General features: G+C 35.5%; 1 protein-coding gene across 6 annotated transcripts in view; it reads right to left on the bottom strand.

Moving 5' to 3' along the window:
* Window positions 1–3,627: 3,627 nt before the first annotated feature.
* NEDD4 (NEDD4 E3 ubiquitin protein ligase) overlaps window positions 3,628–26,304 on the bottom strand; it is a 46,357-nt gene continuing 23,680 nt past the window's right edge. For 4 of the 6 annotated variants that reach the window (XM_010178184.2, XM_010178181.2, XM_010178180.2 and 1 more), the window contains 23 exons: window positions 24,711–24,772; window positions 22,961–23,063; window positions 21,926–22,095; window positions 21,221–21,338; window positions 20,927–21,094; window positions 19,055–19,120; window positions 18,281–18,400; window positions 17,646–17,852; window positions 16,551–16,628; window positions 16,282–16,336; window positions 16,135–16,193; window positions 15,128–15,193; window positions 12,689–12,918; window positions 11,952–12,073; window positions 11,781–11,851; window positions 10,252–10,347; window positions 9,217–9,290; window positions 9,007–9,067; window positions 8,344–8,403; window positions 8,131–8,238; window positions 7,433–7,529; window positions 4,176–4,248; window positions 3,628–4,098 (listed from right to left, as the gene is read on the bottom strand). In XM_010178184.2, coding sequence (XP_010176486.1) covers window positions 3,996–4,098; window positions 4,176–4,248; window positions 7,433–7,529; window positions 8,131–8,238; window positions 8,344–8,403; window positions 9,007–9,067; window positions 9,217–9,290; window positions 10,252–10,347; window positions 11,781–11,851; window positions 11,952–12,073; window positions 12,689–12,918; window positions 15,128–15,193; window positions 16,135–16,193; window positions 16,282–16,336; window positions 16,551–16,628; window positions 17,646–17,852; window positions 18,281–18,400; window positions 19,055–19,120; window positions 20,927–21,094; window positions 21,221–21,338; window positions 21,926–22,095; window positions 22,961–23,063; window positions 24,711–24,757 — 2,352 coding nt within the window. In that variant the 5' untranslated portion in view covers window positions 24,758–24,772 and the 3' untranslated portion in view covers window positions 3,628–3,995. The remainder of the gene's footprint in view (window positions 4,099–4,175; window positions 4,249–7,432; window positions 7,530–8,130; window positions 8,239–8,343; window positions 8,404–9,006; window positions 9,068–9,216; window positions 9,291–10,251; window positions 10,348–11,780; window positions 11,852–11,951; window positions 12,074–12,688; window positions 12,919–15,127; window positions 15,194–16,134; window positions 16,194–16,281; window positions 16,337–16,550; window positions 16,629–17,645; window positions 17,853–18,280; window positions 18,401–19,054; window positions 19,121–20,926; window positions 21,095–21,220; window positions 21,339–21,925; window positions 22,096–22,960; window positions 23,064–24,710; window positions 24,773–26,304) is intronic. The other 2 variants (XM_010178182.2, XM_010178183.2) reach the window with 2 other exon arrangements.

The raw sequence follows: 26,304 nt of genomic DNA on the forward strand, positions 1-26,304 counted from the left end.
CGGGTTCCGTTACAGCCGGTTTGATCTTCCGTGACCAATGGCAGGGAAGTGCTTTGCTCCAAGGCCTGGAGCTGCCCGGAAAAACTACCCCCAAAAAACACCCACCGATTTTCAGTGCAGCATCTGTAAAACAGAAAAGTGAAACTGTTCCCGTTGCACCATCTTCTCCCCCACGTTATGGCCGGTCCCTGCTCTAGAATTAGCACCTCGCTCAAGCCTCCCCTTAAAAGTTTCTTCACAGACAGGCTTTTGAACCATATCTACACAAAATCTTTTACCAAATGTCAACCCTATATACTTTTTTTCCCCCCAGTAGGTTGGAACATTCAGCTCTTACCTACCTGGCAGCTTTTTCTGCCTTGCCCTTCACCTGGCACTGCGAGGCGTTAAGAGTAATGAAATTCCAGTGTAGCAGATGTTAACACAGTGCACAGTTAACACGGCAGCAGCTGTAAAACTCCCATCTGCAATGCCCTGTAAGTGGCCTGTAGCAGGCAGGGGCACGCACAGCCTTGCTAGGAACAGTGTTCCTGGTGAAAACAACAGGCAAGTGTTCACACTAGCATCTTTGGAGTTGCCCCCTGAAATCTAAGTCTGTATGTTTCAGGGGATACAGAGGTGTGATGTGCAGAAAACACAAGTACAAAGGGTCACGCACCAGATCCAGGCAAGCATCACACCGGTTGCCCAAGCCAGCACCCTTGTTTGTTTGTGGCCCACCCCCAGAACTCTCCTGGATTGCATCCCCTCACACTGCCTTTCCCACAGATGTCAGGGCGCTTCATCTCCTGTAAGAGCCCGTGTTTGCAATTTCAGGATTCCTTGAGATGCTTCAAGACCACTCTGCCCACTCCCTCAGGACAAAAAGGTGACCTAGGACAAGTCCACACCAGGATGTTTCCCATACTGGTATCTCCTCTGATCCAGATCCACAAAGCTCTGTGATCTGACCAGCCTGTCACACTTTCCACAGATCTCTCCATACCTGAGTGGCTCCAGCCATATGAGATGTCTCTTGCTCCTCCTGGTTGCCTGTGTGTTCAGGCACATGAGGTGGGGCCCTTTCATTCTGTGGCATCCTCCAGCGGGGCTACCTTGCTCCCATCACCCTGCACCAGTACTTGAGCCACACTGACCTCTCTTCTCTTACTTAACCACAAGTCTTTACCATCATTCCTCAACAAACCTAGTTTAAAGCCCATGGAAGGGACTCTTTGCACTCTTACCACCTCTGCTTCTTGGTGTGAATGCTTGGTTCAGGCCCATCTTGCTCTGAATCCCACCCTTAATGCAACCTGCTCCTTTCTTCATCTACTAAGCACCGTAGCAATTTTGCAAATTCATACCCAAGAGTGGAGAAGAAGACTTTCTTCCGATGCCAGAAGTCACGAGCTTCCAGCTTAACCCATCTTGGGAATCTCCATCCACCACCTGCCCAAGTAGGACCTCCAGCTGCCCCTTACTCCCCTTGTGTGGTTTGGTCTTTTCACCTCTACAAGGTCTCTGCAAAGACCATTATGACCTCTTGTCGTTCATCATCCCCAACGCTACAAGTCTGCTCAGTTCTCCTGTAGGTCTTTCATGGTGCAACTCAATGCCCTGCCCAAGCAGAGCTCCTGAAGACAACCCTGCCTCAGCTCAAGGGAGAGGCAACAGGTACTCCCTGCAGCCCAAGACTGACAGCAGCATCCTTCTCCAGGAGCTTCCACTCATGCACCAGGGCTGCTTCCCCCAGCTGGCACTGGGGACCAAGCCGTGCAGCACATCCCCAAAACTGCAGAGCAGTCCATGCTGCCTGGAGCAGAGTTTTGGGGCCCCTTTTGCACCCTGCCGCACTCACCACCAAAGTCTGCTGGCTGTGCACCTGCCGACCAACTGAGAAGGGTGTTCTTAGTGTAGGAGAGAGGAGCCTGGCCCTCCTCAGTAGCAGTCAGCTGGCATTTCTGTGGGGCCTCCACCTTTGCCTGTCTGCTGTGAAGTGCTTCTAGGCTGACCACACAATGGAGGCTCACAGCAACCTATAACTTTTATAAAAACATGGTATTAATTTTTCAAAGACTGCATGTCTTGGGAGCAGAACACTAGGGAACAGCGCTGCTGCACCTCAACATCTATACAGAAGTAGCAGCATATTGTGGTGGAACTGCTGCCCTGGTCTACCAAGGAGTACTAAAATTACTGAATTCTTGCTATTTCAAGACTACTGATTTGCACTTCAAAGAACTGAGTCACAATTTATTAGAATAAACTTTTATTTACTGCTCTCAAGATCCTTATTTTATACTTTAAAGTATGCAACAAAACCTGCTACATTCAAATCTATACAGATTTACTGATATATCATTCACGTTTTACAAAACTGTATATAGATTTGGGAAATTTGTATAAGTTACCTTTATTTACATGTAATATTCTCAGCCCTAATAACCTAGTCAAAGAATAAAACAAAGTGGGATTTTAAATATCCCTTAAGACCCATTAAATTTGTTACATAATTTACATATCTTTATAGAGAGGTGTGCTACACTTCCTTCTTGCATATTTATAAAGACTGTAACTAAACAGAAATTTGCTGGCCAAAGCTAGGTACTGTCACTTCCTCAGATCATATTGGTAATAAAATGTTAAAATTAGAGCAAGCCAGGTGTATAAACCAATTTTTTTCTTTTGGAGTCAACTTTGCTTATCATTTTAACCAGCACTTGCTCAAAAAAAAGCATTAACATTAATACAAAAAAATACCCACATTTACAAAAGAAATCAAACTAATATTTGTATGACAAGTTGATCTACAATAAATTGCACATTGTTGGTTATGACTTTGGTTATACTGTATTAACAAATTTGGTTTCTAGACTAAGTGTGGAGAAAAAAATATAAAAACACAGCTATAGAAACTAGCATAACCTGTAAACATATTGCTAATGAACCGAATTCTGCACCTGGTTAGGTGTGCATAACCTCCATGCAGCTCAGAGAAGTTTGCACATTATCAGAATGCTGAATTTGGCCCAGAAAACCCTGTAAACATGTTCTTTATTGTTATGTAGTGCAATACTGCAAGAATGGATAGTAAAGGCCTCTAACTACCAGTAACTAATACTGAATGATATCTGTACAAATCCCACTGCAAGATTCATTTGTTGCAAAAGGCTGAGTTGAAAAATATTATCCATCATTGAACTACAAATTTATCAAAAAGGTGATGAACACTCAATAAACCAGTGACAGTATACAAATTCAGACAAAAATTGTTGTAATTTCTCATTACAATTCAGAATTATGCTGCCTGTCTGTTTCATATAAAAATCCCGGGTTTGTTACAGTTTTCACAAAAGCAAGTTAGAAACAGAAATCTAACAAATAAAATGCGTTAACAAGTCAGCGTTCTGCAAACTGACGGCTGATAATGCAAACAAATGCTTTCCAATGTTTTACCTAATATGCTGAATTATAAGGTGCTTTGGGCAGATCTGTAGCAAACAGTCTGATGCAGCATAGATTATGATACTGCATTACATGAAGTTTGTTGGGGTTTTTTTTGTTTATTTGGATTTGGGGGTTTTTTCAGGTTGGTTTTTTCTTTTTAAGAAACAGTTTAACAATTTCAGTTGTTCCTCTTAAAGCAGCAATTCAAATTTACACCCTCTGCAAAGACTTCTTCACAGTTTTACTTCAGTAGTTTACTGCAGGACTGTCTGTCAAATACTGTAGAAGAGGCAACTGCTTAAAAACATTTTAGTTTTTGACTTACTTGGCACTGGCCCATTCAATGTGTATACTGTAGTTATTAGCAAAGTACATAAAACTGTAGAAATGGCAAAATACATTTTCAAAAAGTGAATTTTTAATACTTACTTATTTTACAAGTGATACTATGAAGATTCAATAGCCATGTCATTAAATACAATACTAGTCCCTGGAAAATTCAAATTTGTTTGTAAACCCTTAAAATGAAATTGCAGCACTGGACCAATATAATTTAAGTCTGTGTCTTAATCAACCCCATCAAAACCCTGAGTATTTTCAATCGCTAGAAGAAGTTTATCCCATAAATCTTCAAACGAATCATATGGAGGCAAATCCAAGCGATTAAAGCTGAAAAACAGAAGAAAACTCGTAAGTATTTTATCACTCTTACTACAGGTCATAATTAACCTAAATTAAATACTCACCAGGTATGGGCTCTCGGCAGTTTTTCAGGGGTGCCCCACTGTTCAACTGTAAACAACTGTGGTCCATTTGAACCTGCAGAAAAGAGTACATCCATTTTCACCACATTATGAAATTCTTTTATAATTAAAAATTCAAATTAAGAAAAATTTTGGTTCCAATTCTGCCATCAGTAGGAGCTATCTATATGAATCAAATATAGTCTATACTCAGTAATGGTTAACAATCCAAATTCACTTGTGTTTTTAATTATTTCTTGCTATACCTTAATTTCAAGACACTTTTACAGCTTAAGGTCAGAAGCCTAATGCTAACTAGTTGGCACTGGAAGTGTTATGCAGAAGACATTTTTATACAGCATAAATTTTCTATGTAAAAATTTGACAGGTTTATCACAATGTGCCAAGTTATACAACCTGGCAGAAGGTATTCAATGTCCACCTTTACCTACGCGACAACAGAGCGGAGTAACTTAGAACTTTTCAAAACAGTGACCATGCGTGTACTCCAGGGATGTACCTATGCACCCAAAAGAACTTTTTTGCCTAGCAAGCTCCAGGTATGCCTGTGCCTTCAGCAACTGCCTGAAAGTTTCTTGCATCTCTCAACTCTTGCCAAGTGGATGCAAAAGGTATTTTGTAACCATTTCCTTAAGCTGTTGAAAGCATTTGTGTATGTCTGGAAAAGACTGTTTAGTTTAATGAAAAAAAAAAATAGATCACTGAATCACAAAAAATCACATCAGAGAACAGGACACTGGGTGTCCTCTGACTATTCTATAAGGAGACCATCAATACAGCTAGAGAATCATATTCCAAGGCAGATGGCTATTCAAGTATGTGTCGCCTTCTGAAGATGTGAAACATGTTTCAGATTAAAGATGAGCAGCAGTAATGAGAACAGGTTGATCTATGAATACACCTGAGGTATAAATGCTGTGTAGACTACCTTTAGACCTATGAAATTAATTTGGCTTTATAATGCAGGCAGACACCTTCCCTTGTTTTCATGATTCCTCCAAATTTTTTTTTTTTTTTTTTTTTTACTACAGAAGTTAACTGTCAATTCAAAAAGATTTCATTTGTGGTTTTATGGAGACATGAAAAACCCCATAAAAATGAAATTATAACACGTAGTAATGCACATTGTAGAAGTGGATATGGAATATCCAACTTATATACAGAAAAGAAAAAAACAAAACAACAAAAAAACCAAGACAACTCATCTCAAACACAAAAATAAAACAAAAGGAAGAAAATACCCTTTTTCACAACTACTAAAAACACAAAAAGATAGGAAATACCAATCAATGCACAGAAACTATACTTTGTACAAGGCTAGTGAATGAACTAGACAGATGAGAGCAAACACTGAGCACTTCATCCTAAAGTATTATCAGTGAGACAGACACGTCAGGAGTTGTGGGAACACTTCTAGTTCCTCTTCTTTACTTCTTCGGGTTACATGTTTCTTCATTGCAGAAGGCTGGTTAGAAAAGGTAACTAGTAAGAACATCTGGAATAATGATGAAGCAGAGAAGTAGCTCTATGACTGACAGTGTATTCTACTGTATGACAAGAAGATAAAACTCTCTTTTAATAGCTGAGTAAGACTAAGTCTGCATTGCAGCTATCCAACTAATTAACTAGAGGCTGACAAAGCAGGGTGATGGGAAGACAAGAAATATAAGAAAGCCATGTCTGTTCAGTGTCCTAGTTCTCAAACTTGGGTGGATTTGCTGCCAGACACCAAGCACTCCTTTTTTTCTGAGCAGAAATGCCTCTGTGGGCCACAAGAGGGAGATCTCCCGCTAGAAAGGCAGCTCTGGGACTGCAGCCCGAAGGTGGGAAGGCAACAACCACGGCGGCAGCCCGGCAGCCGCAGAAAGCCTCGTACCAACACGAAGCACTCAAGAACCACCTACAGTACTTCAGATACAAGCAGGTACTCGAAATGTGACTGCGATCATTACTGGGGTTTAGTGAGGATGGCACACTGGCCCCAGTAAAGCAGAAAGAACTGTAACAGAAAGAAACAAAGCACTGTGCAAGCCAATTGAATTTTTTATTACTGGGTGAATAGAACTACAGAAACTGTGACTTGGCCAGAAGACTGCCCAAGTATATCCTAAATCCCTGGGCAGAAGGGAGCTAAGGGCTTTAATAGCTTCTTTCCCTCTATCAATCCTTTGTTCTAGCTCTGGTAGTGTTTTTAGACAAATAAACAAAAATCTGGAGGCAGAAGAATTCTGGTTGGGTTCCACTATAATGAGCATGTGCTGTAACTCTTAACAGTCCCAAGGTTCAGGTGCAACAGCAGACACACGGCTCAAGTTCACTGAGGCCACTGTCCTTTTCACAGGAACTCACAACTGATTCACTGATGGAACAGAAAGAATAAACCGAGTATTTATGATGAAGAGTAGGAGAAATGGGGACATGTGGTGTATTTGTTCACAATTCTAGTGTTTTATAAACAAATTTCTGTCTTGTTTACAAAGAAGGAAATGTTTATTTCAATACATGTTAGGCTACTGAGTTATTTGCATAGGATCTCAGGCACCTCTAGCCTTAATAAAGTAATCTGGCCAAAAACCTTATAGCTGATGGCAGCTGAAGACACAATTCCCATTAGCAAAACACCTCCATCCTTTGCGGGCTGTTCTATCCACTTGCCCATGGTCTTTCCATAGTGGGTTTTCTGGTTTTGGCATTGAAGTCTGCACTCCACTGCCATCTACTTGCTTCAGTCTCTGCATTGTAGGTTCACTACTTTTCCTTTGGCATTATGTTTAACTCGTGTCATTTCAGTGGTCCTCTAGAGTAAATCCTTACAAACAATTCTATCAGTACAGCTGTGGCTTGTAAGCAGATAAAAGCAGTTGGGGAACTTAAAAGAATCAAAGTTAACTGCTGATGCCAGCATGTCCTTGTAATCAGGTCTTAGGTAACTGAGAATTTTCTTCAAGCTCAATCACATGTTAAACAGATTTTTGCAGCTCTTTAGAACTTTAAAATCCACATACATTCGAGAAGTCCTACAGATTTAAAAACTTCCAAAAACAGAATTACAAATTAAGTATTTATAGAACATGGGAAACGTGTGATCTTCTCTAGCTTTGCTTCTTATAACTGCCAGTATATATGCATTTTTAAAGTATAATTTGAAAAATAATGTGTTTATGTTTGAAGTAAAATATCATCACAATATCAATATCATGTTCTGTTACTTAATTGTGAGCATAATCATAAGTACTCACCATATAGCTCAGCAAACCCATTCATAGGTACACGTGATGTGCCAGTAACAAATTGAAGTAATCGTATTCTCTTTTCAGAGTCCATCATTAAGACTGCCTATGTATGATAATGATTACAATTAAAGAGTTATTTTGAATAAAAATAAAGCTAGCAGATTTATGCAACATCGTTTCTATCTCTAAATCATTATCTTTTTTTATAAATATATATGCACATTTCTTTTAGTGACATACATAGTCTATTTCTCCACCTATTGGTAAAAGCTATGAAGCCAACAATATTTTAATGGCACTGCAACAAGAGTACAGTTACTGGCTTAGCAGACTGTTAAAATAGTTCCCTTGAAGATTTGGCCCCTACTTTCTTTGAAATTTCCTGACATTATGAACGAGCAGCCAAATTTCTGTAATTTATTAAACGGAAGAGTTTAACACCTCTTTAGTGTAACCATGCCGGAAAAACCTACAGAGAAATATTTTTAACCCCAGTCAGAGATGGATTTTTTTTGTAAGAGCAAATAGTGTACTTACATTCTTAGCAAGCATCTCATCTTTAGGTTCCTTACTATCTTTCTCAGGAGTTTTAATGGTCAAATATTTACCTACCTATTGATGAATCATGTGATAAACTAGCATAACTGAAAGGCAGCAGCTTTTGAACAGGTTTTAAGTAAAAAAATAGTAGAACTTCACAATACCTTCCAAAACCACTGTATTACTTGATGGTTTATGTTATAGCCATTTTTGTATTTTGTATGTAGTTTCCAGTCAGCCACATCCACATCTCCCAGTCCACACATTAATAACTACACAGATTAAAAAAAAAATAAAAAAAAAATAAAAAAATCAAAGTTTATGGCAGTAACATTCAGTTTCAAAATAATGTGTTTTCTTTTCTGTGATACACTTACCTCTAGTTCATTTTCATCAAAAATTTTAATCAGATCCTGTGGTACTAGTTCAAAAAAGCCCTAAAAAGATGAGGGAAGATTTTAAAAATCAAGTCAACATTATTTAAGCATTTTTGTTCACTGAGAACCGACAGTATTTAGACGCTTTAGTAAACAGAGCCAAAGAAATACATAAAATACAGATGTTTGGACACTAGCAGTCCCCAGTTTGGTTACGGTACTTTTAATTCTGACTCACCTCTCATCTTTATTGTGTGACACTGAATAGTGAATACATAAGTCTGAATATCATATATGCAGTATCATCTATACAAATAAGGCTAAACCAGCTAGTTTAATTTATATCTATTAGTTTGATTAAATTTTCATTTTTGCAGAGTTCATTAAATAGTTTCCACTACAGCTGAAGCTGTCAGCCAGGATCGAGAAATACGTCATTTTTTCAGTATGAATTAAACACCTCAGGAAAAAAAAACAAAAACAAAAACAAAAACCCAAAAGATTTTAAAGTCTGAAATAATTCAAAGTTGACACTACAAACAGTATCACTGCCTTTTTTATACCTGTAACAACATTATCTATGGGTCTTCAGGATGTCCAAAAAAGCTTAAGATCAGATGCAACAAGTTTTTAGAAGAATTTATTTTGTAATTAAAACTATACCTCTTTAAAGGCTGCCATTTGTTTCTGTACTCTGCTTACAAATCTCCACTGAATTACAAGACTGTAAAAAAACCAAAAACATTTTAAATAAAAGCATTTTATATACAAAGCAACAACTTCATTTTGTTAATACAACTAACACACAGCTTAGTCCCTGTGACTAGAGGGACAATCCAGTGAGATACATTGCACATAGTGACCACTACTTACTGAATGTAGTCCCTCTTGTTTTTGTTGGTGACAACTATTTCTGATCCACCATTTTTCAGTTCATGTTGGTGAGTCTAAATGCAACACATAGAATAGGTCTTAAATGAGGTATGTATATAACAGAATTCATATGTTAATATTAGGCAATTTAGTTAACTCTTGAAGACTACAGAATTTCAAAACTATGAGAAATAGAACCAGTTTCACGGGTCACTTGAATAAATATAATTTGGTTGGTTGTTTTAAAAAAATATATTATTCAGAGATGCCAGACTGCAATGGGGCAACCTCTATTTTTTTTCCTGACCTGCTTCAATAAGTGACCTAAGTTTGCACACAAGTTCTCAGTAATGTGGACTTCACTAACTGCATATTCAATGACTTCCAAATCTCAATTTGGAGAACAATTACAGAACAATTTCAGCAATGGTTCCAGTAAAGAAGTGAATCCATATGTGTATCTGTTACATAATGATTTATACTACTAGAACCTCCACAGACAAATGTCTGATTATCAGTTCATTACAGATGTACAATTTCACACTCCTATTTAGGATCACTTTAGTTACACAAGACTACAAAGGCTATTATCCTACTTGGATCTAGCTGGCACCTGTAATTTTGGAAGTTTTATTAAAGACCTGTGATATTTCTACATGACATCCTGGATAGCTTTCTATACAACAAACTTTTTTATTTCAGTTTTCCAGTATATCTTAAGAGAAGAAACTCTATTATTATCTCTATTATCTATAATTTCATGTGAAATACATGATTACAACCATTTTCAAAAGAGCTCATCCTTTCCAGCCAATCACATAAAGCCAGCCTCTACTCCAGACTGAGTAATGGGACTACAGATATCTTAGTCTCAGTTGCATTCACAGCAACAGCTACATTTCAATACAAGTATTATTTAAGAAAAAAAAGCAAGAGCTATTTTTTTAAAGCTCTGCTTATTTACAAGTCCTTTATCACATCAGAGCCAAGCTAAGAGAGCACTGCATGAGCATAACACACATAAAACATACTAACCTGACCAAAAAGTTCTTCATCAACTATAAATCTGAGGTCCAGTTCTGTTGGATCATTTTCAAGAATCCATCTCAGAGAATTGTAATATTCACTATCCTAAGAAAGAGAATTACAAAATAGTAAATACAAAATAGAGTAGCCACCTTTTAAGCTGCAAGAGGCTCCATTACAGCCCAGTGAACACTGCTACCTAGGATAAACCTGTATTGGATACAGAGACTCTGCAATTGTACAGAGCTACCAAGACCTTTAAAGACATTTGAAACCTGAAGACTCAGCAATTTCAGGACTAAAAATCTCTCGCAGAGCAAAATGGCGATAAGATCTCACAACACTATCTGAGGTAATGTATTTTGGACTGTCTCTCATCCTGTATTTATCTTCCCTTTATTGTTAGGTATTACTACAAAAGAGCCTTAGGAAATGAAAATTAAGATAAAGCAAATTGCATTCTGGGCTGCATCAAGAGAAGTGTGGCCAGCAGGTTGACAGAGGCAATTCTCCCCCTCTACTCTGCTCTCGTGAGACCCAGCCTGGAGTACTGTGTTCAGCTCTGAGGTCCCCAGTATAAGACAGACACAGATCTACTTGAGCAGGTCCAGAGGAGGGCCATGAAGATGATCAAGGGGCTGCAGCACCTCTCCTATGAGGACAGGCTGAGGGAGCTGGGACTGTTCAGCCTGGAGAAGGAAAGACTCTGGGGAAGCCTTACAGCAGCCTTCCAGTACTGAAGGGGCCTACAAGAAAGCTGGAGAGGGACTTTTTACAAGGGCAGGTAGTGATAAGACAAGGGGTTGAAGAATGGCTTCAAACTGGAAAAAGGTAGATTTAGACTAGATATCAGGAAGAAATTCTTTACTGTGAGGGTGGTCAGACACTGCAACAGGTTGCCCAGAGAAGTTGTGTATGTCTCCTCCCTGGGACTAGATGATCTTTCAAGTCCCTTCCAATTCCAACCATTCTATGATTCTATAGTACCAAAAAAAACCCCAACAAAACCCACCCCCAAAAAAACCCCAACAAAAACCCAACAAAATCCCAAAACCCCCCAAACAGCACACATCTAATAATCTATTACTCAAACAGACAAGAACTGTATTTTGTATTCTTACAGGACAGCAAAACCAGCAATAGATTAAAGATTCAGTCTCTGAAAGTATAAGAATACATTTCTTTTTTAAAAATCAAACCACACAAACTAATTTAAAAGACAGGTTGAGACAAAGATCCCAAATATATTAATATTTAATTTTAACAACCTCAATATCTAAAAATATTTTTTAAAATAATAGAAAGTTTAGAGTCAAGTTCTCAATACAGCTTAACTGATGCAAACCAGAGTCTAGGTCTCTCTGATTTTCATTGGAAGTTTTAATTCCTATACAACTTACAGACTTACAAAAGATGTAGCCTTTGAATTCTTTGAATCATGCACTTTCAACCTTTACAATGTCATTAAAGATATGTAAAAAAAAAAAATATTACTAGGAACATGAAATCATAATATACATAATAGGTAAATTACATACCACAGACTCCATATCATGAAGTGTTATTGGTTTTTGGAGCATCATCTTGTAAAATGGACGAATAAAAAAGGCTTTAAAAAAAGAACAAATAAATTGAACAGTATGTAACTTAAAATCCCAAACATGCACAATATTAATCTAAATATCATATTACATTAAATAAATACTAACCATCCAAAAGTTTGCCATGGTAAACAGCCATTCCAGCTACACGACCTATAAACTTGAAATAAGAGAGATGATCTTCATTGCAAAGTCCAGAGTTTGGATTGATCTGCAGAGTATAGTTATCTCTGAAGTTGAGGGAGGGAGCAGGGAAGAGAAAGAAAAACAAAACGTTGTACTATTGGAACAGTCCCACATTTCAAGATCTGAAAGACATCACTGGTTAAATCGGGTATTACTTTTCATGAAGTTGAAAAAATAATCATATTTGGATTAATAAATCAGTAATCTAATATTAAACAATACTCAACAGAAAATTCAATTAATATAGCAGGCAGAAATAACAGTTTTGAATCATCATGAACTTTGTAAATTAGAGATACACCAAAGAGAAAGACTTAGCTCCTACTAATTTTTAAGTAGTCAGAATAACATTCTCCACATTATTTGTTAAATGCTGCCTCTTCTGTTACTAGAAGATGGTTTTAAGCATATGCTTGTCTATGCAAAGATGACTTAAGTTAGACTGCTGAAAAAAAATACAGGTACTGTTTCCACATTATTTTTCTGTCAAAGAACTAGGTGCAGAATATTGCAGTTACTAACGACTAAACCCCCCTATACAGTTTAGGAGAGAGAAAAAAAAAAAAGAAAGTAATTCCATTTTTAAAGTGGTTACAAGAATTATAATTGATCTGCTTTCCCGAACTAGTCTTCATGTCTTCCAGGCCAGTATTACTTACGTAGCTGAATATTCGAACAATCCATAATAAGGATTAAACATTTCTTTAGAGAGAAGGAAGAACCATTCCCTGGCCACTCCTCCATAGTCTAAACCTTTTTCACCGTCAAATTCAATCCAAAGTCTTGCTTTAAGGAAGTCTGCTCTCTTTACAGCTATAATTCTTCTATAAGAATCTTCAAGGATTGTTGTGCGATGAATTTTCATTTCAAATCTATTTGGAATATCACTCTAAAAAAAAAAAAACCCAACAAAAAAACAAACCATAGAATAATAGAACAAAAACCAACTTTTAGTCTTGCAGAGTATGCAAATTCGGTAAACAGACAAAGAATGGCACACAAATCCTTTTCTTAAATAATTTAGAAATGTAACACTATGCTCAACAAGAGCCTCTACATACAAGTCAACTAGCATGATACTAAGTTCTATTTCATATCACGAAAATAGGGTTAAAACAAGTTCTTACTAGTAGTAACACCATATGCTCAGTTGTAGTCCATGTAGAAAGGAATGGAATCTTTTTTTAAACACTCAAAGTTTATAAATAAAATTATTTTGGAACAGTTTTACTTGAGTTATTTCACCTTCTAGATCAATATACTAACTACAAAGCTAGGCGTCTTGTTCTCTTACTTAAGACATACACGACAAACAAATATTCCTACAATATTAAAATAAAAGTCAGTCCACTTAAGATTTGAAGTCACAGGAACAAATCACAAAGTTTATATTTACTATCATATGGGAAAGTATTTTTAAAAAAACATATTCAAGGAGCTCATATTTGCTGCTGAGCTTTCAGAGTAAGCCCCTAATAAACCAGGAATAAAACTTTGCTGAATCATTAAACTCCTATATGAGAATAGAGTATTTTCTTGATTTCACTTGTTTTCAGCCAGTTTATTTCAACAATTACTTCAAGCAAAATTGAGAAATTAAGTGAAAGCGGGAACAGGAAATTTCAACTCACATTGCTCTACAACTAGATTAGGATGATGCAATTAAACTTAATATATTTCAGATTTTAAAGAACTAGGCACACACTGCATAGAAATAATGAATTTTTGAATGCAGAAATATTTAAGAAATCCAAAGAGCACATGTTCAGATATGCTTCCTTTCTATTTTCTTACACTTCTTAAATAATCTACCCTAAATGTCCAGGGGGGGTGGGGGAAGAATGCTGCATTTAAATGTAAAGCTTATTTATATCTAAGGACAACCTGACAACTACAAACAAAAAATAATTATGCAGGGTGGCAAAGCATATTATTTGTCATTTTCCAAGTTGCAAAACATTGTACAATACTATATCTCTAATTTATATGGTGGCTGAAATATATAGGTCTTTTTCATCATTTCAGAAGGCAGTAAATATCCCTAAATTAAAATAATAATAATATATATATATATATTCCTGGTTTGAGTTGCAAATCAACTTTTCAGAAAAAAAAAAGTTCAAGTCATAATAAAATATATTACCAAACCCAAATTTAGCTGATTAAAAATAGTATTCAATAATTAAATCTCAATATAAATCAATATATTACCTTAACTGTCATTTATGTATTTGTGAATGCTTAAAAGACAATAGTAATGTATGCTTTAAAATCTACACACATATTTAATTCTTAAATTACTATGATTTTATTATGTGGTTGAGCTGTCTATCACTTCTCAGATTAGGATAACGACATTTGAATGAATGCCAAGCTTGTTTGACTAGGAACACAAAAAATCAGGTGCATGTATAATTGTGTGCAATTTACATGCCAGCTCAAAATGCACAGGTTTCAGAAAGGCTTGAGACAGACTTGGTAAGTAAAAGGTAAAATATGGGTCTAAACTCAAAGGTTGTTGTTATATCTATGAAATATCTCTCAAGAATATAAGATTTGATTGCTGTTGTGCAAAGACTCGTTATCTGGATATCTAGATGCTATTTACAGTCTTTTATGCTATGTGTTGTATCTGTCACTGCCACTTCAAACTAGAAGCAAATGAGATTTATAACTTAAGATTTTAAGGCTATAAGAATTTATTACAGTCATCCAGCCTGATCAAGATGACAGGTATAGATTTCTGTCTGAACAGTCTAAATTCTGGTCAGAGAACTTCTATTTCCATATTCTGAGTTCCAAAAACTACTATATGCTAGATTAGTGATCTACAGGCTGGCAAATCACCTGTTGCCAGCCTACTTCCAGGTTCACAACTTCTTTAACCTCTCAGAATTTCTACTTTTTCCAGTTAGATTGCTTGCAGTCTCATCACTGCATTAAGTCACAAACGCTACTGTTAGACTAAATGCTAATTGTTACCAACTTGCTGCTTCCCTAAGCTGGTTACAAAGTTCAAATTCCTTTCACTGTAATCTAGCTTTCCTTTAGGAGCATAAGTTTTTTAACTTTCTACTGGATTCCTACAGATTACTAACCTGTTTCTTCAATTTCTTCCTGAAGAACTCATATTTCCGCTTATAGTCCCTAGAGTAAGGCACAGCCTTTGGGGGAAGGAGAAAGAAAAAAAATATTAAAGAATGCTTGAGATACTCTAACAATTAATGTCATAAACTAGCCTATATTTGTGAAACACTGACAACACATTTAAGTTCTGAGAAAAGAGGAATGCATATTTTATTAAGTATCAGGGGAGACCTTCAATTTATAAATATATGGACAGTTCAAAACATCTGGAATGAAAAGTACTTCTTTGTTCAGATCATTTGTTCTGATCAGTTCCACAGAATTCATCCTGTACTTTACTATTAGCTGATGTGACTGATCAAGATCACCGACTGGCCCAGGTCAGAGTGACCAAAATGCCTTTGATGACATAAGTAACACATAGTCTTTCCTTGCTGTATCATGAGAGACCTGGCTACGAACACCTCTATTTTCCATGGCCAGAGGAGGTTGTTTACATACGTGGGCTATTAATAAACACAGATATCAGCTGAACAGCAAAACCCATCTATAATTATAATGTGTACCGTCTTTGCAATTAGTGCTGGTAATTTTGCACTTCAGATTAAGTATCAAGGCTAAATAATTATTTTTCAGTTGGAAATTAATTTCTTTCCTTTTAAAGACAATTATTTTTCTTTTCTTTTTTTTTTTTTTTCTCAAGTTTACTTTACAAATTGAACTAGTTTTATTTGTGACACTGTGGATAAAAAAAAATAAAGTTTCTTACCCACTTCAAATCCCCCTCTAGTCTATAAGGAAACTTTCTTACTACTATCAGAACTGATTTTTCTTTCTGGCTTTTAAAAACCATTTTCACAGAAAGCTTTCTAAACAATCTTTAAAAAGACATAAAAATGATTTGTTCAAATACCCTGGAAGTTTCACACTCTAGACTGAGTACCTGATAAATGACAAGAGTTTGTTTGGATTCTATTAGCAATATTCTTGAAAAATATGTAAAGAAAAGAAAGCTTACCGGTCCAGTTATTGCCACATTCTGCAGTCGAGGATCCTCCCATTGTGTTTTCTTCGTATCTGCAAGGCATTTCTTAATTAGTTCCATTAATTTGATAATGTTATAAATAAAATAATGAGTGGGGGGAGAATACTATATTGTACATACTGTGGTTTATGAAGAATATTCTTCCATCTGTGTGAGTTCTCTCTTCCCACCCTGGCTGTAAGAAAGAGACATTTTTATTATAAATTTCTGACTGCACATTTTGCATAGAATGCAACATGATCTGCAGTTTGGGGCACTGGAATTCAAAATAGAATATTTTTTGTATGAAAAAGGCAGGCTTCCATTTTCTCATGTGCAAGTTTTGATAGTGCTAATATAAGTATTTAAATCACTGTAGCTGAGAAACAAGCATAAAACAGCTTACTTACTGGTAATGGGCCCAGGTCTACTGGATCTAGGGAAGTCTTTCTCCTTGGGTGAGCAGAAATTTTCAGTCTCGGATCTTCCTTTGAAAACAAAATAAGCAGCATGTTAAAATCCTTTTGTTGTTTTGTTTTGCTTTTGATTTTTTCCTCTTTATTAATGATTGTGTAAATAATAGTACCTAGTACCAACTCAATAATTGTTGCACATTCTGCAGCCAGGTAGTCCTCCAGTAGTTTACAGTCATCTTCTAATGAACTCTCACTTTATTTTATATATATATTTAAAAATATCCTGCATTCAACTCAGTTTTAGTGTAATTGAGTCAAATTAACCTTTCCACATTGTTTCTGGCACAGCCTGTGCTTTTTGGGTTTGGTAGTGGATTTTTTTGTTGTTGTTGGTTGGTTGAGTTGGGTTTTTTGGGGTGGTAGGGTAGAGGTGTTTGTGTTAAATGAGGTCTTTCCATAATCCAAAAGAAATTAATAATCATCTTGAATCAATTTAATGCATTTCTCTGCTTCTCTTTAACCTAACAGTAATACTGACCTACTCTTTAAATGCTCAAGTCTCTCTATTAGCACTGCTTAGTGGTGCGCACTGCCACTCTGTGGAGCAGTAGCTGTACAACTCTCTCATCTATATTGTAGCTGCACTTGGCCTGCTTTATTAAGATGTCACAGAAATTCGCATTTTGCACTGTACCATGGGACAAATTAAAGGTAATGGATTTCCTGTTGAAGGTCAGTTTCCAAAACTGATTTCTTTTAACAGCACATGTAAGCTATCACAGCTTTACAGTTATTACAGAAATGTAATTTAGGAGTTGCTTTAAATCTGCAAAACAGATTCCCATATACATTAGTATTTTCCTCCTTCCAAGATAAAACTTTCAAGTACCAATACAGTTTGTAAAATTCATAGTGTTCTACTTATGACAGGTGTTTTAAATTACTTGGCATTTTTATCAAGCATGTTCCTTAACAGACATATAACAGCTATCTTGGCACTTAAGAAATCTCTAGAAACTTGCTGAAAGCAGCAAAGCTTTAACAAGAGAGGAACTAAAATTTCAGTCTATGAGAACAGTTTTCCATTACCCATGTTGTAGTTTTGGTATTGTGGTCAATAAAGAATGGTCTCCCATTGGGTGCATGTCGCACTTCCCAGCCTTTAGGGAGAAATCCTTGCTCCATTTCAGGCTGCTGATGAGAAGACTGTTGTGATGAATCACTTGATGTTGCTTGTAGTTGTCTTCCTATAGAAACACTTTGTGCAGCTGATGATTGACCTGTTTCCATAGCCATCTGTGGTGAACGAAAAAAATCAAATCAAAGCCCTGTAGAGCAATGTATTTTTTCTATTAATCTATATTTTTCACTCATTAAAGTAGTTTCATAAAGCAAGTGCCAGACAGTACATAGATTTGTTTAGTCTAATATCAAAAACATCGACTAACAATCACTGATTATGCAAGCAAGGTTAAAAGAAGTCTCTGAGGCTTCTCAATCAGCTATCACTCTCCAGGCAGCTTGCTTGGTACATTAATAGTAGAGTGACTTCCCACAAATATTACTGTTCCTAACTCTCGTTACATTCTCTCAGATATTTTGTGTAGTGCCTCTCGCATGTTTATGCCTTTCGCATGTTCTATTTCTAAACTTTACTTCTATTATGCGATATGTTTAAAAGATTAAATGAATAAAAACATTAATAATTAGAAGACAGATAGTACCTGCACAACTGGCTTTATCCAAGTAGTGGTTCTAGAATTGTGATCTATATAATATGATCTCCCTTTTTCATCTTGTCGTTCTTCCCAGCCTGGGGGTAACCCAGATGAAGTAGGCAGTAACTAAATATTAGTGATAATAGAAAAAGAGTTAAGAAAACTAGGAAACTGACTGTGAAAAGGCTTTCTTCTGTCAAATTAAAACAAAAGAAAACTATAATCCAGAGGTTCATGATTTTCACAAACTGGATAAAATAGAAAAGCAATATTTAAGTCCTTACTGAATAGTATGAAGTGACAGAATTTTTTATTTATTTTATTTTTAATTCAAGCTCCTCATCTAAAAGGATTCATTTCTATACCTGGTTTAGGTATGGCTGATCCAGTCTACTACTTCTGGCTATAAGCTTATAATTTGCAGTGTCACCATGACAACATAATGTAAGGAGAGTGGTACAGCTTTTAGTTTTAAAGCAAACTACTTGAAAAACAAAACTTGTATCTTTCTTGGAAGATTACCTCCTTCTGCAAGCTCTATCCATGCATTAAGCTAATGTTAAACCAAAATCACAAAGTTGAAACATGAAAGCCTTACAACTGAACTCCAATCCTGCTAGACTCATAACTGCAATTTTGTCAGGAGAGCTGCCAGAAGCAGAAGGCCAAATCTCATCTAAAATGTCAGCACATAATAAGTATTTTAAAAACAGTTTTAAATTAAGAAAATCCTTCCGCTTCTCTGCTACACAAGCCTGTGTTTTTTGGAAAATGACGTACCACAGGATGTGCAGGCTGCTCTTCAACTCTGTACGTCTGCAGACTACCTCTTCTGCTGGAATGGTTCTTGAAGCAGTGAAGAAGAATGACATATTAGCTATTATTGCAGCTTTAAGGATGACAGCAAACAGTCAGCAACAGTTACCACACTTTAGTTTTCACCTTTAATAAAGTGTCATTTGTTTTGAAATGCTGATTTAATATATTTTTGAAACTCCTGTTTTAGCACTGAGAAACATTAAGTTCACAGTGTCTATTATAACCTTAAAATAGAATAATACAGAGGCTTGTGAAAGTTCTGAAAATCCTAACAACAGATGTTTTGGCAGGTAAAACATTAGAATTAATTGCAACCAGTTATGTTACAATTTCATTTACTTACTGTATAACTTTTATATAACTTATTGTCTTATCTTGTCAGTAGATTAAAGCCCGTGATATATCAGAGCTAACACAACTTTTCAGAGAGTAGATTAAGTTAATAATGACAAGATATAAGAGTCTGATACATCCAGTTTGAGAAGAGTAATTCAATCTCCGGATGTTGCATAAGCACCCACCTTTCTGTCTAGACTCATATTTAGATCTCATCTGCTACAATTAAGCAACAGTATTTCACCTTGCTCCAGAATTTTGCTGGTTATTTGAAGGATTTTTCTCTATCTACATACTCTCCTAGAATACTTCAAAAGAAAAAGCATAATTAAGTTTTTAATTATTTTTTTTTTTTGCAGGGTGATGGAGGTAAAGGAAGGCAAGACTGTCATTCTAGCTTGCTCTTGCAAGTAATTTGAACATCTGCCTCTTCCTTTGCTTAGGCCACCCAAGCAAGCTGAAATAACAGTTTTCATGCTATCCATAGGATTCTGAATAGCAGAAATCAAGTAAAGTCTTGTACTCTCACTGTGCTGTTTCCAGCAACACTAGTGATGCCCTTGAACCAACTTAGAAAAACCTAAGTCAATTCCAAATTTACATTCGGAATAGCATTCTCAGTATCACAAAACCTAATGATTTTATTTAAATACCAAAATCTTAAAGCCTAGATGGTCTGGGTCACCTCTACAGGCTTTCCTCAATGGACAGTGGATTTCTCAAGTCACATATCAGGTTATAAGGCTGTCTGTGGAGCTTGAGTTTCACAAGACAGCTGAGCTTATTTAATTGCTTGCTACCACCAAAAAGACAAGTTTCAGTCCTGGCTACGTACTCCTGCTGCTTCCCCTTTGCCACTACAGTATTTGTCAGAAAACCTAGCATGCTGTTTCAGCTTGCTAAACCCACAAAAAAAACAGAGTTGGGGGGAAAAAGAGAACAGTTTTCTGCTGAGTTAGCAAGCTGAACAGAGTCACTGAGAGGCCAGACAAGTTTCATAAGTGGCTCAAGGGCTGTTGAACTGTATGAGACTGTTATGGAGTCACCAGGTTTACTCAGCCCAATCATAAAACCTTATCCCAATATTCACAATGCAAAATTAGTTATCTTAAAACTTGTCCCAGTGAAAAGAGTAACCTGCATAGCACAACTCCCTTAGAAATAAGCTTTCAGGATATAGACAGCTTCCTTCATCTGTAGTTTTTAGCAGCACTCAGTATGACACAGAATAAGAGGTAGATTTACAGACTGAAAAACAGTTCATGCAAGTCTTTTTTAATCTCAGGCAGAAATTCATACAAGCAAATGGGGAAGAAGGAAATGTTTGCCTAGATGGGGTTCTATAGTAAAAAGAGTAAATTCTCTGCATCTAAGATTAAATTAGAAATATAATTGTTAATATGAAAAATTTATTGATCTAATTCTACCAGTAGTAAAATTTTGTGCAAAATATTATAGATATTTCTGTACAGTAGGACAACAAGAAAATTAATTTACAGTGTAGGCTGCTGACTGGCCAGTAGCTGAACTTCCAGAGGTAGTAAGTCTGGTATTCAATTCTTCTGCAAGATGAGTCTGTACATCACAATTACTCTGTGAGAGAGGTATTTGAAGGTTCTGATTGCTATACATTGTTGCCTCATCTTCAGTTATAATTTCCCAGCTCTTTAAAAAGAAAACAAAGAAAAAACATTTTTAAAACGTAGTTCCAAGTTACAAAGAGTTAAGACAAGTTTTTGACTAGATTAAAAAATTAACTGTATTTCATAAACATTTAGAGATTGTTTTTACCTCGGGGGAATCTCTGTTGTCTAGATTTTCCACATCTTCTGATATCTGTCGCCGATGAGTGAACACATGCTGGGCCTCCAGCTGCACACTACCAGTATCTGCAACAGCTACACTGTCCCTATAGGTGTGAGGGGAAGACAGCATACAGAAGCCGTATTTATCTTTCAACAGTAAGCTAGGCTAACAGCAAAAACATACATTACAGTCATTTTGGCAGAAGAAAAAGAAACAGTCACGAGCTACAAAAAATAATGTAAACTGTCTAAAAAGAATAAGCATTCACGTCAACATGAAGTGTAAGTTAAACTTAAAAAATCAGATAGCATTCCAGGTATTATTTTTGTAATTCACATGCTAAGGGCAAAAAAATAATAATTTGAAAAAACCCAAGGTAAATAATTTAATGCAGTCACTGATGGGAAAAAGGAACTAGGCTTAGAGCTGGAAAATAATTTCCTTTCCATTACTACAGTTATTATCTCTTACAACTGCAACCAGTGTCTATTTGAATGCACACTTCCAGAGAACAGGAAGAGTACTGTGCAGTTAAAACAAGCACTAGTCAGTGACCTGGTCTTGAAGGTTAAGCTGTGGAAAGCACCCTACTAATTCTCAAGCTGTTTCTTTTCTAGTTCTCTTTGCTTCTAAAATGACTAGAGCGAACTAGTTAATACAAGACTTGAATTTTCGGGCCAAAAGACATACTGAGCAGTCGGTCTTTTCCACTGTGTTCTTCTGAATTCATGATTGACGTAGTAGGTCCTGCCGAGGATGTCTTGCCTTTCTTCCCAGCCTGAAGGCAGTGGAGGAGACTCCTGCTGCTGCTGTTGTGGCTGGCTAGCAGCTTCTGGTTGGTCCAATATAATCCACCCAGGCTAAGAGATATAACATTAACCACCTTTAATAAACTGAGATACTTTTTCAGCTTTGGTAATATTAAACCACTCCCCTTTTAAGGGTGTTCCAGTACATCTTAAGCAAGTAAGACTGGCTCTCAGTTTTATTGGGTACATTTCTCAAGAAATTATAGGACAAATTATGCATGCAGAAATCTTATTTTTAACTCAAGTTCCTTAAACATATTAGCACCAGAAGCTGTTTATTCCAGGAAAATAAACAGCATTTATAGAATAGATTTGAAAAAAAAGTAAATTAATTTTATTTCAGGCATATGCTGGAAATGTACTAGTCAGATGAGCGTACCATTTCGTAACAGAAAATTTAATTACAGCAAAGGTGGTAATCCTCGTTAGAGTTAAGTCTTGAAAAGAAATACATTGATCTAAATTGGATGTGCTTACAAAAGATTACAAATGTGAAGTAGTTAAGATCAAAATATATCTATAAATTGTACAGTTCCAGCAAGACGTTTGTGTCTGGCTGGGGTCAAACGACATTAAACGGCAGTAAAAATACTGGGCAATGATACTTCCATTAATTCTAAAATAAGAAAAGTTATGTAGACACGTGGCAAGTCAGTACCAGAACAAAACTAAAAGCCTAATAGATGTTTTCTTTCTTAGATATACTGACAAAGCCACTTCTTTAGTTAGAAAAACTGTTAGAAAAATTTTTATGCAGACTTACAACTTTTATGTAAGATACAAGCAAATGTTTGTAACTAGTTTCTAAAACACTATTTATAGCTTAGTGATTCCTAATATTCATTTTTACTGTAACTACCCTTAACAGCTGAAGACATTTGCTAGGTTTTTCATCAATAAATACATCTTTTCCCACCTCCAGTTCTTCAGCCTGTTCTGTGGTTTCTTCTTCAGACCCATTGCTTTTAGGTAAGTAAGTCATTTTTAATCTAAGGTGGCCTTTAACTCTTGATTTATGGCTGCAGAAGAGAAAATAAGATGTTCTTATTGTGCACTTGTGCATCTGTTACCTGGAAATAAAATAGCTGAAAAGCACAGCTAGAAGATTATTCTTAAGTTCCTCAACACAAACTTGGATTTTTAGAGTTTAAATTCATGAAGTTCTAAAATGGTATTGAGTTTTTAGACTTCTGAATTCACCTTGATATTGTGTACCACAATTTCTTCACTTGGTGAAGAAATCTGTCAAATTATCTTATCTGTTTTGACTATTTGGCATTAAACAAAACAAAACAAACAAAAAAAAAAAGGGGGGGGGGAGAAAAGTCCTGAAAATATCACTAGAGTCAACTGGATACCCGCACATCATCTTATTAAAATAAAGGAGAAAAACCCAAAATTCACATGTCACTGAGGTCTAATGCTTTGCCTTTTATTTTTTTTTCTTTTTTTTGCCATGCAGAAAAACTGAATTAGATTTTCTGATATCCAGAAAACCTACATCCCTTTGAAAGAGGAAGTAACCTACTATCTTACTTTCCAATACAATAGTTTAATTCATTTCAGAGTATTAACATGCTAATAATTCTTACTCAGCTTGAAGTATTGGGAAGGTAGTAACCTTATTATTAATACTCTTGTCTAAATAAATGCAAATATGAACAAAATTGAAGAATATGCATTAACAATACTAAACCATCTAAAAATTACAATAAGGTTCAAGTGCCTGAACCTGTGGCAGTATCTCTGCAAAATTAATCTGGTAGCCACTACAAGAAGAGGTTGGATCCTTGACTAACAAATAAAAGTTGAAGTTAATTTATGTAGAGACAATAAATATTATTCTTCATTCCTTTACAGGGTATGAATGTTAGACAAAGAAAAATAGGAGTTCCAAATGAAACTGGACAGTCACTAACTCTGTTAAAACTACTGATCTGCTAAAAATCAAGCAGAGTAAAATACTTAAAAAAATACTACTTCTACTACCAACATGGCTGAAAAATATCTGTAGATCTCATATGTTCTGATGTTATTTCTAAATTGGAACCTATGATCTGAATAATGTTGACATGCATTTTATTTATTTTATTTCTAATAAAAGTTGCTAAAAAACTGCTCAGATTTAGGTTAAGAATCTACATTTTAAAAACAAACATGAATCGCAGAACAATAACATCAGTGTCAAAGTGTCACCTATCATTTAAAAATTCCTTGTTTTTTTTATCACAGGCCTTCCTAAACATTAAGTAGCTTTTCAGTTTTAGTTTTGTTATATTTATAATAAGGTCACATAAACTGCTTACATGAAACAGGCAAACAAAAGAGACAGGAAGGCAGGAAACCATTTCAAGTTGAAAAGGGATAAATGAGTTATGACATAACACTGGTCATCAATTTTACCATTTAGTGAAACAGTAAATTGTTCAGATGAAGTTATAATATGAATTAACACGACCTGAAGGAAAAAAGTTTATTCAAATGATCTGTAAGTATTTAAACAAATGCTGACTTTTTAGTAGAATCACAAATATCTTACTCCATTGATGCTCAAATTCCTTTGATGAAAAGATAAAAATTTAGACAATATTTACAAATGTAGGAGTGCTTACATAACAGCATTGTTTAGATATGAAAGTTAGAATTTTAATGTGGTATTTACTAACCTTCTTGGATGAAGAACAAAATCTTTAAATGTATATGGTCTCTCCATATTTGGATTTTCTGTCTGGAATAAGACAAGTTTTTAAAAGAAAAATCTGTATCAAAACACTTGAAGTTAAAGAAAATTATAATAAATTTACAATGAGTTTGTTTAAAGGCCATATAACATTTTAGAATTTATATTATAGGTTTAGGTACAGTAATAGCAATACCAGCTTTAACCTTAGTAATAAGATTAATTCCCTTGTTCAAGAAAAAGAAAAATTACCATACAGTATATACATGTATCACAGTTTCTAAAGCATAGAAAGAAAAACTGTATAGCCTAGAATCAAGAAATAGATTCTCAATTTTCACTTTTAAAAGACCTGTTATAACTCTTTTTCCTCCCTCAGTATTTTTCAAGAAGAATAATCCATTCTGAGAACATTTATGTTCTGATTCACAAAAGTGAAGTTGCTCAACATAAAGAAGCACAGAGGTAAACAGACATCATTTTATAAATACACATGTCAGGTAGAGGTAGAGAATTATAGGTGAGGGATTATTAAAGAAAACAAATATTTATTTTTCCGGTTAACAAATACTTATAATCTATCTGAAGTTCTGCAATTCTTACAAAAATATTTTATTTTTATAATACCGTACATTTAGGCACATTTGTAAATCTCTTCAGTCTTTTATTTTTTCCCCCCCTTTTTCAGCTGTTTGTAAATTCTGGGGAGTAACTTAGGATCTCAATAATCTATGTATTTTAACTGTTTCAAGAAGCACTGTACAATATGAGGAAAAAATTGAAACTGCTATATTTACTGGGCTTTTAATTAAGAACATGAGGTAATCCTTGAAGGTTGAGCTAATTCCATACTAGTATTTTTCAGAAGATGCCCAATGTGTGTCAACACTGATTGTAAAGAAACAAGGAAAAAATCCCCAAACTAAAACAGAATCTAAAGGTTAGACATTATTAATTTAAAGATTTTAGAATTTTATTTGGAACTGTTGAGCTCTGTTGTGAAAAAGTCCAAGGATTAAGCTGACTAAATTTTACTGATTGGGATAACTATTAAACCAAATCACAGAAAGAAAAATGCTCTCTTGTATATCAGACATTTAATACAATTATTAATACAATTTAGAAACACTGCACTCAAGTTGAAGTGTTCACCTTCACTGAATTAAAATGCATATCTTCAATCCCGTAATGATATACGTGGTACACTAGTGTTATCTGCAAGATCAGGTTCCATACTTATAAAATGAGTTGTCTTACAACTAAAGTAAATACTTCGTTGAAATTAAAATGGAATTAAGCTCGAGTCTTGGTTTTGTGGGTTTTTTTGCTCCCTACAACATTACGTTATTTCTACCGACACAAACACACAGTTACTGTGGAAATAATTCACAGAGGAAAAAAAAGAAAAATATTATCATCTTAATCTAAGTTTTATAACTAATTATTTTTCTGACACTCCAAAAACAAAAGTTGCCTTAGATTCAGTGCTAGATTACACTTGGATTAACATATTTTTGCTCTTGGAAAGAGCAAGTTCGTATCTGCCAACTATCTTACCCTGCAGATGATTTGCCCTTTTT

The sequence above is a fragment of the Antrostomus carolinensis genome, unplaced genomic scaffold (genome assembly GCF_000700745.2).
Source record: "Antrostomus carolinensis isolate BGI_N321 unplaced genomic scaffold, ASM70074v2 scaffold4661, whole genome shotgun sequence".
Classification (NCBI taxonomy): Eukaryota; Metazoa; Chordata; class Aves; order Caprimulgiformes; family Caprimulgidae; genus Antrostomus; species Antrostomus carolinensis.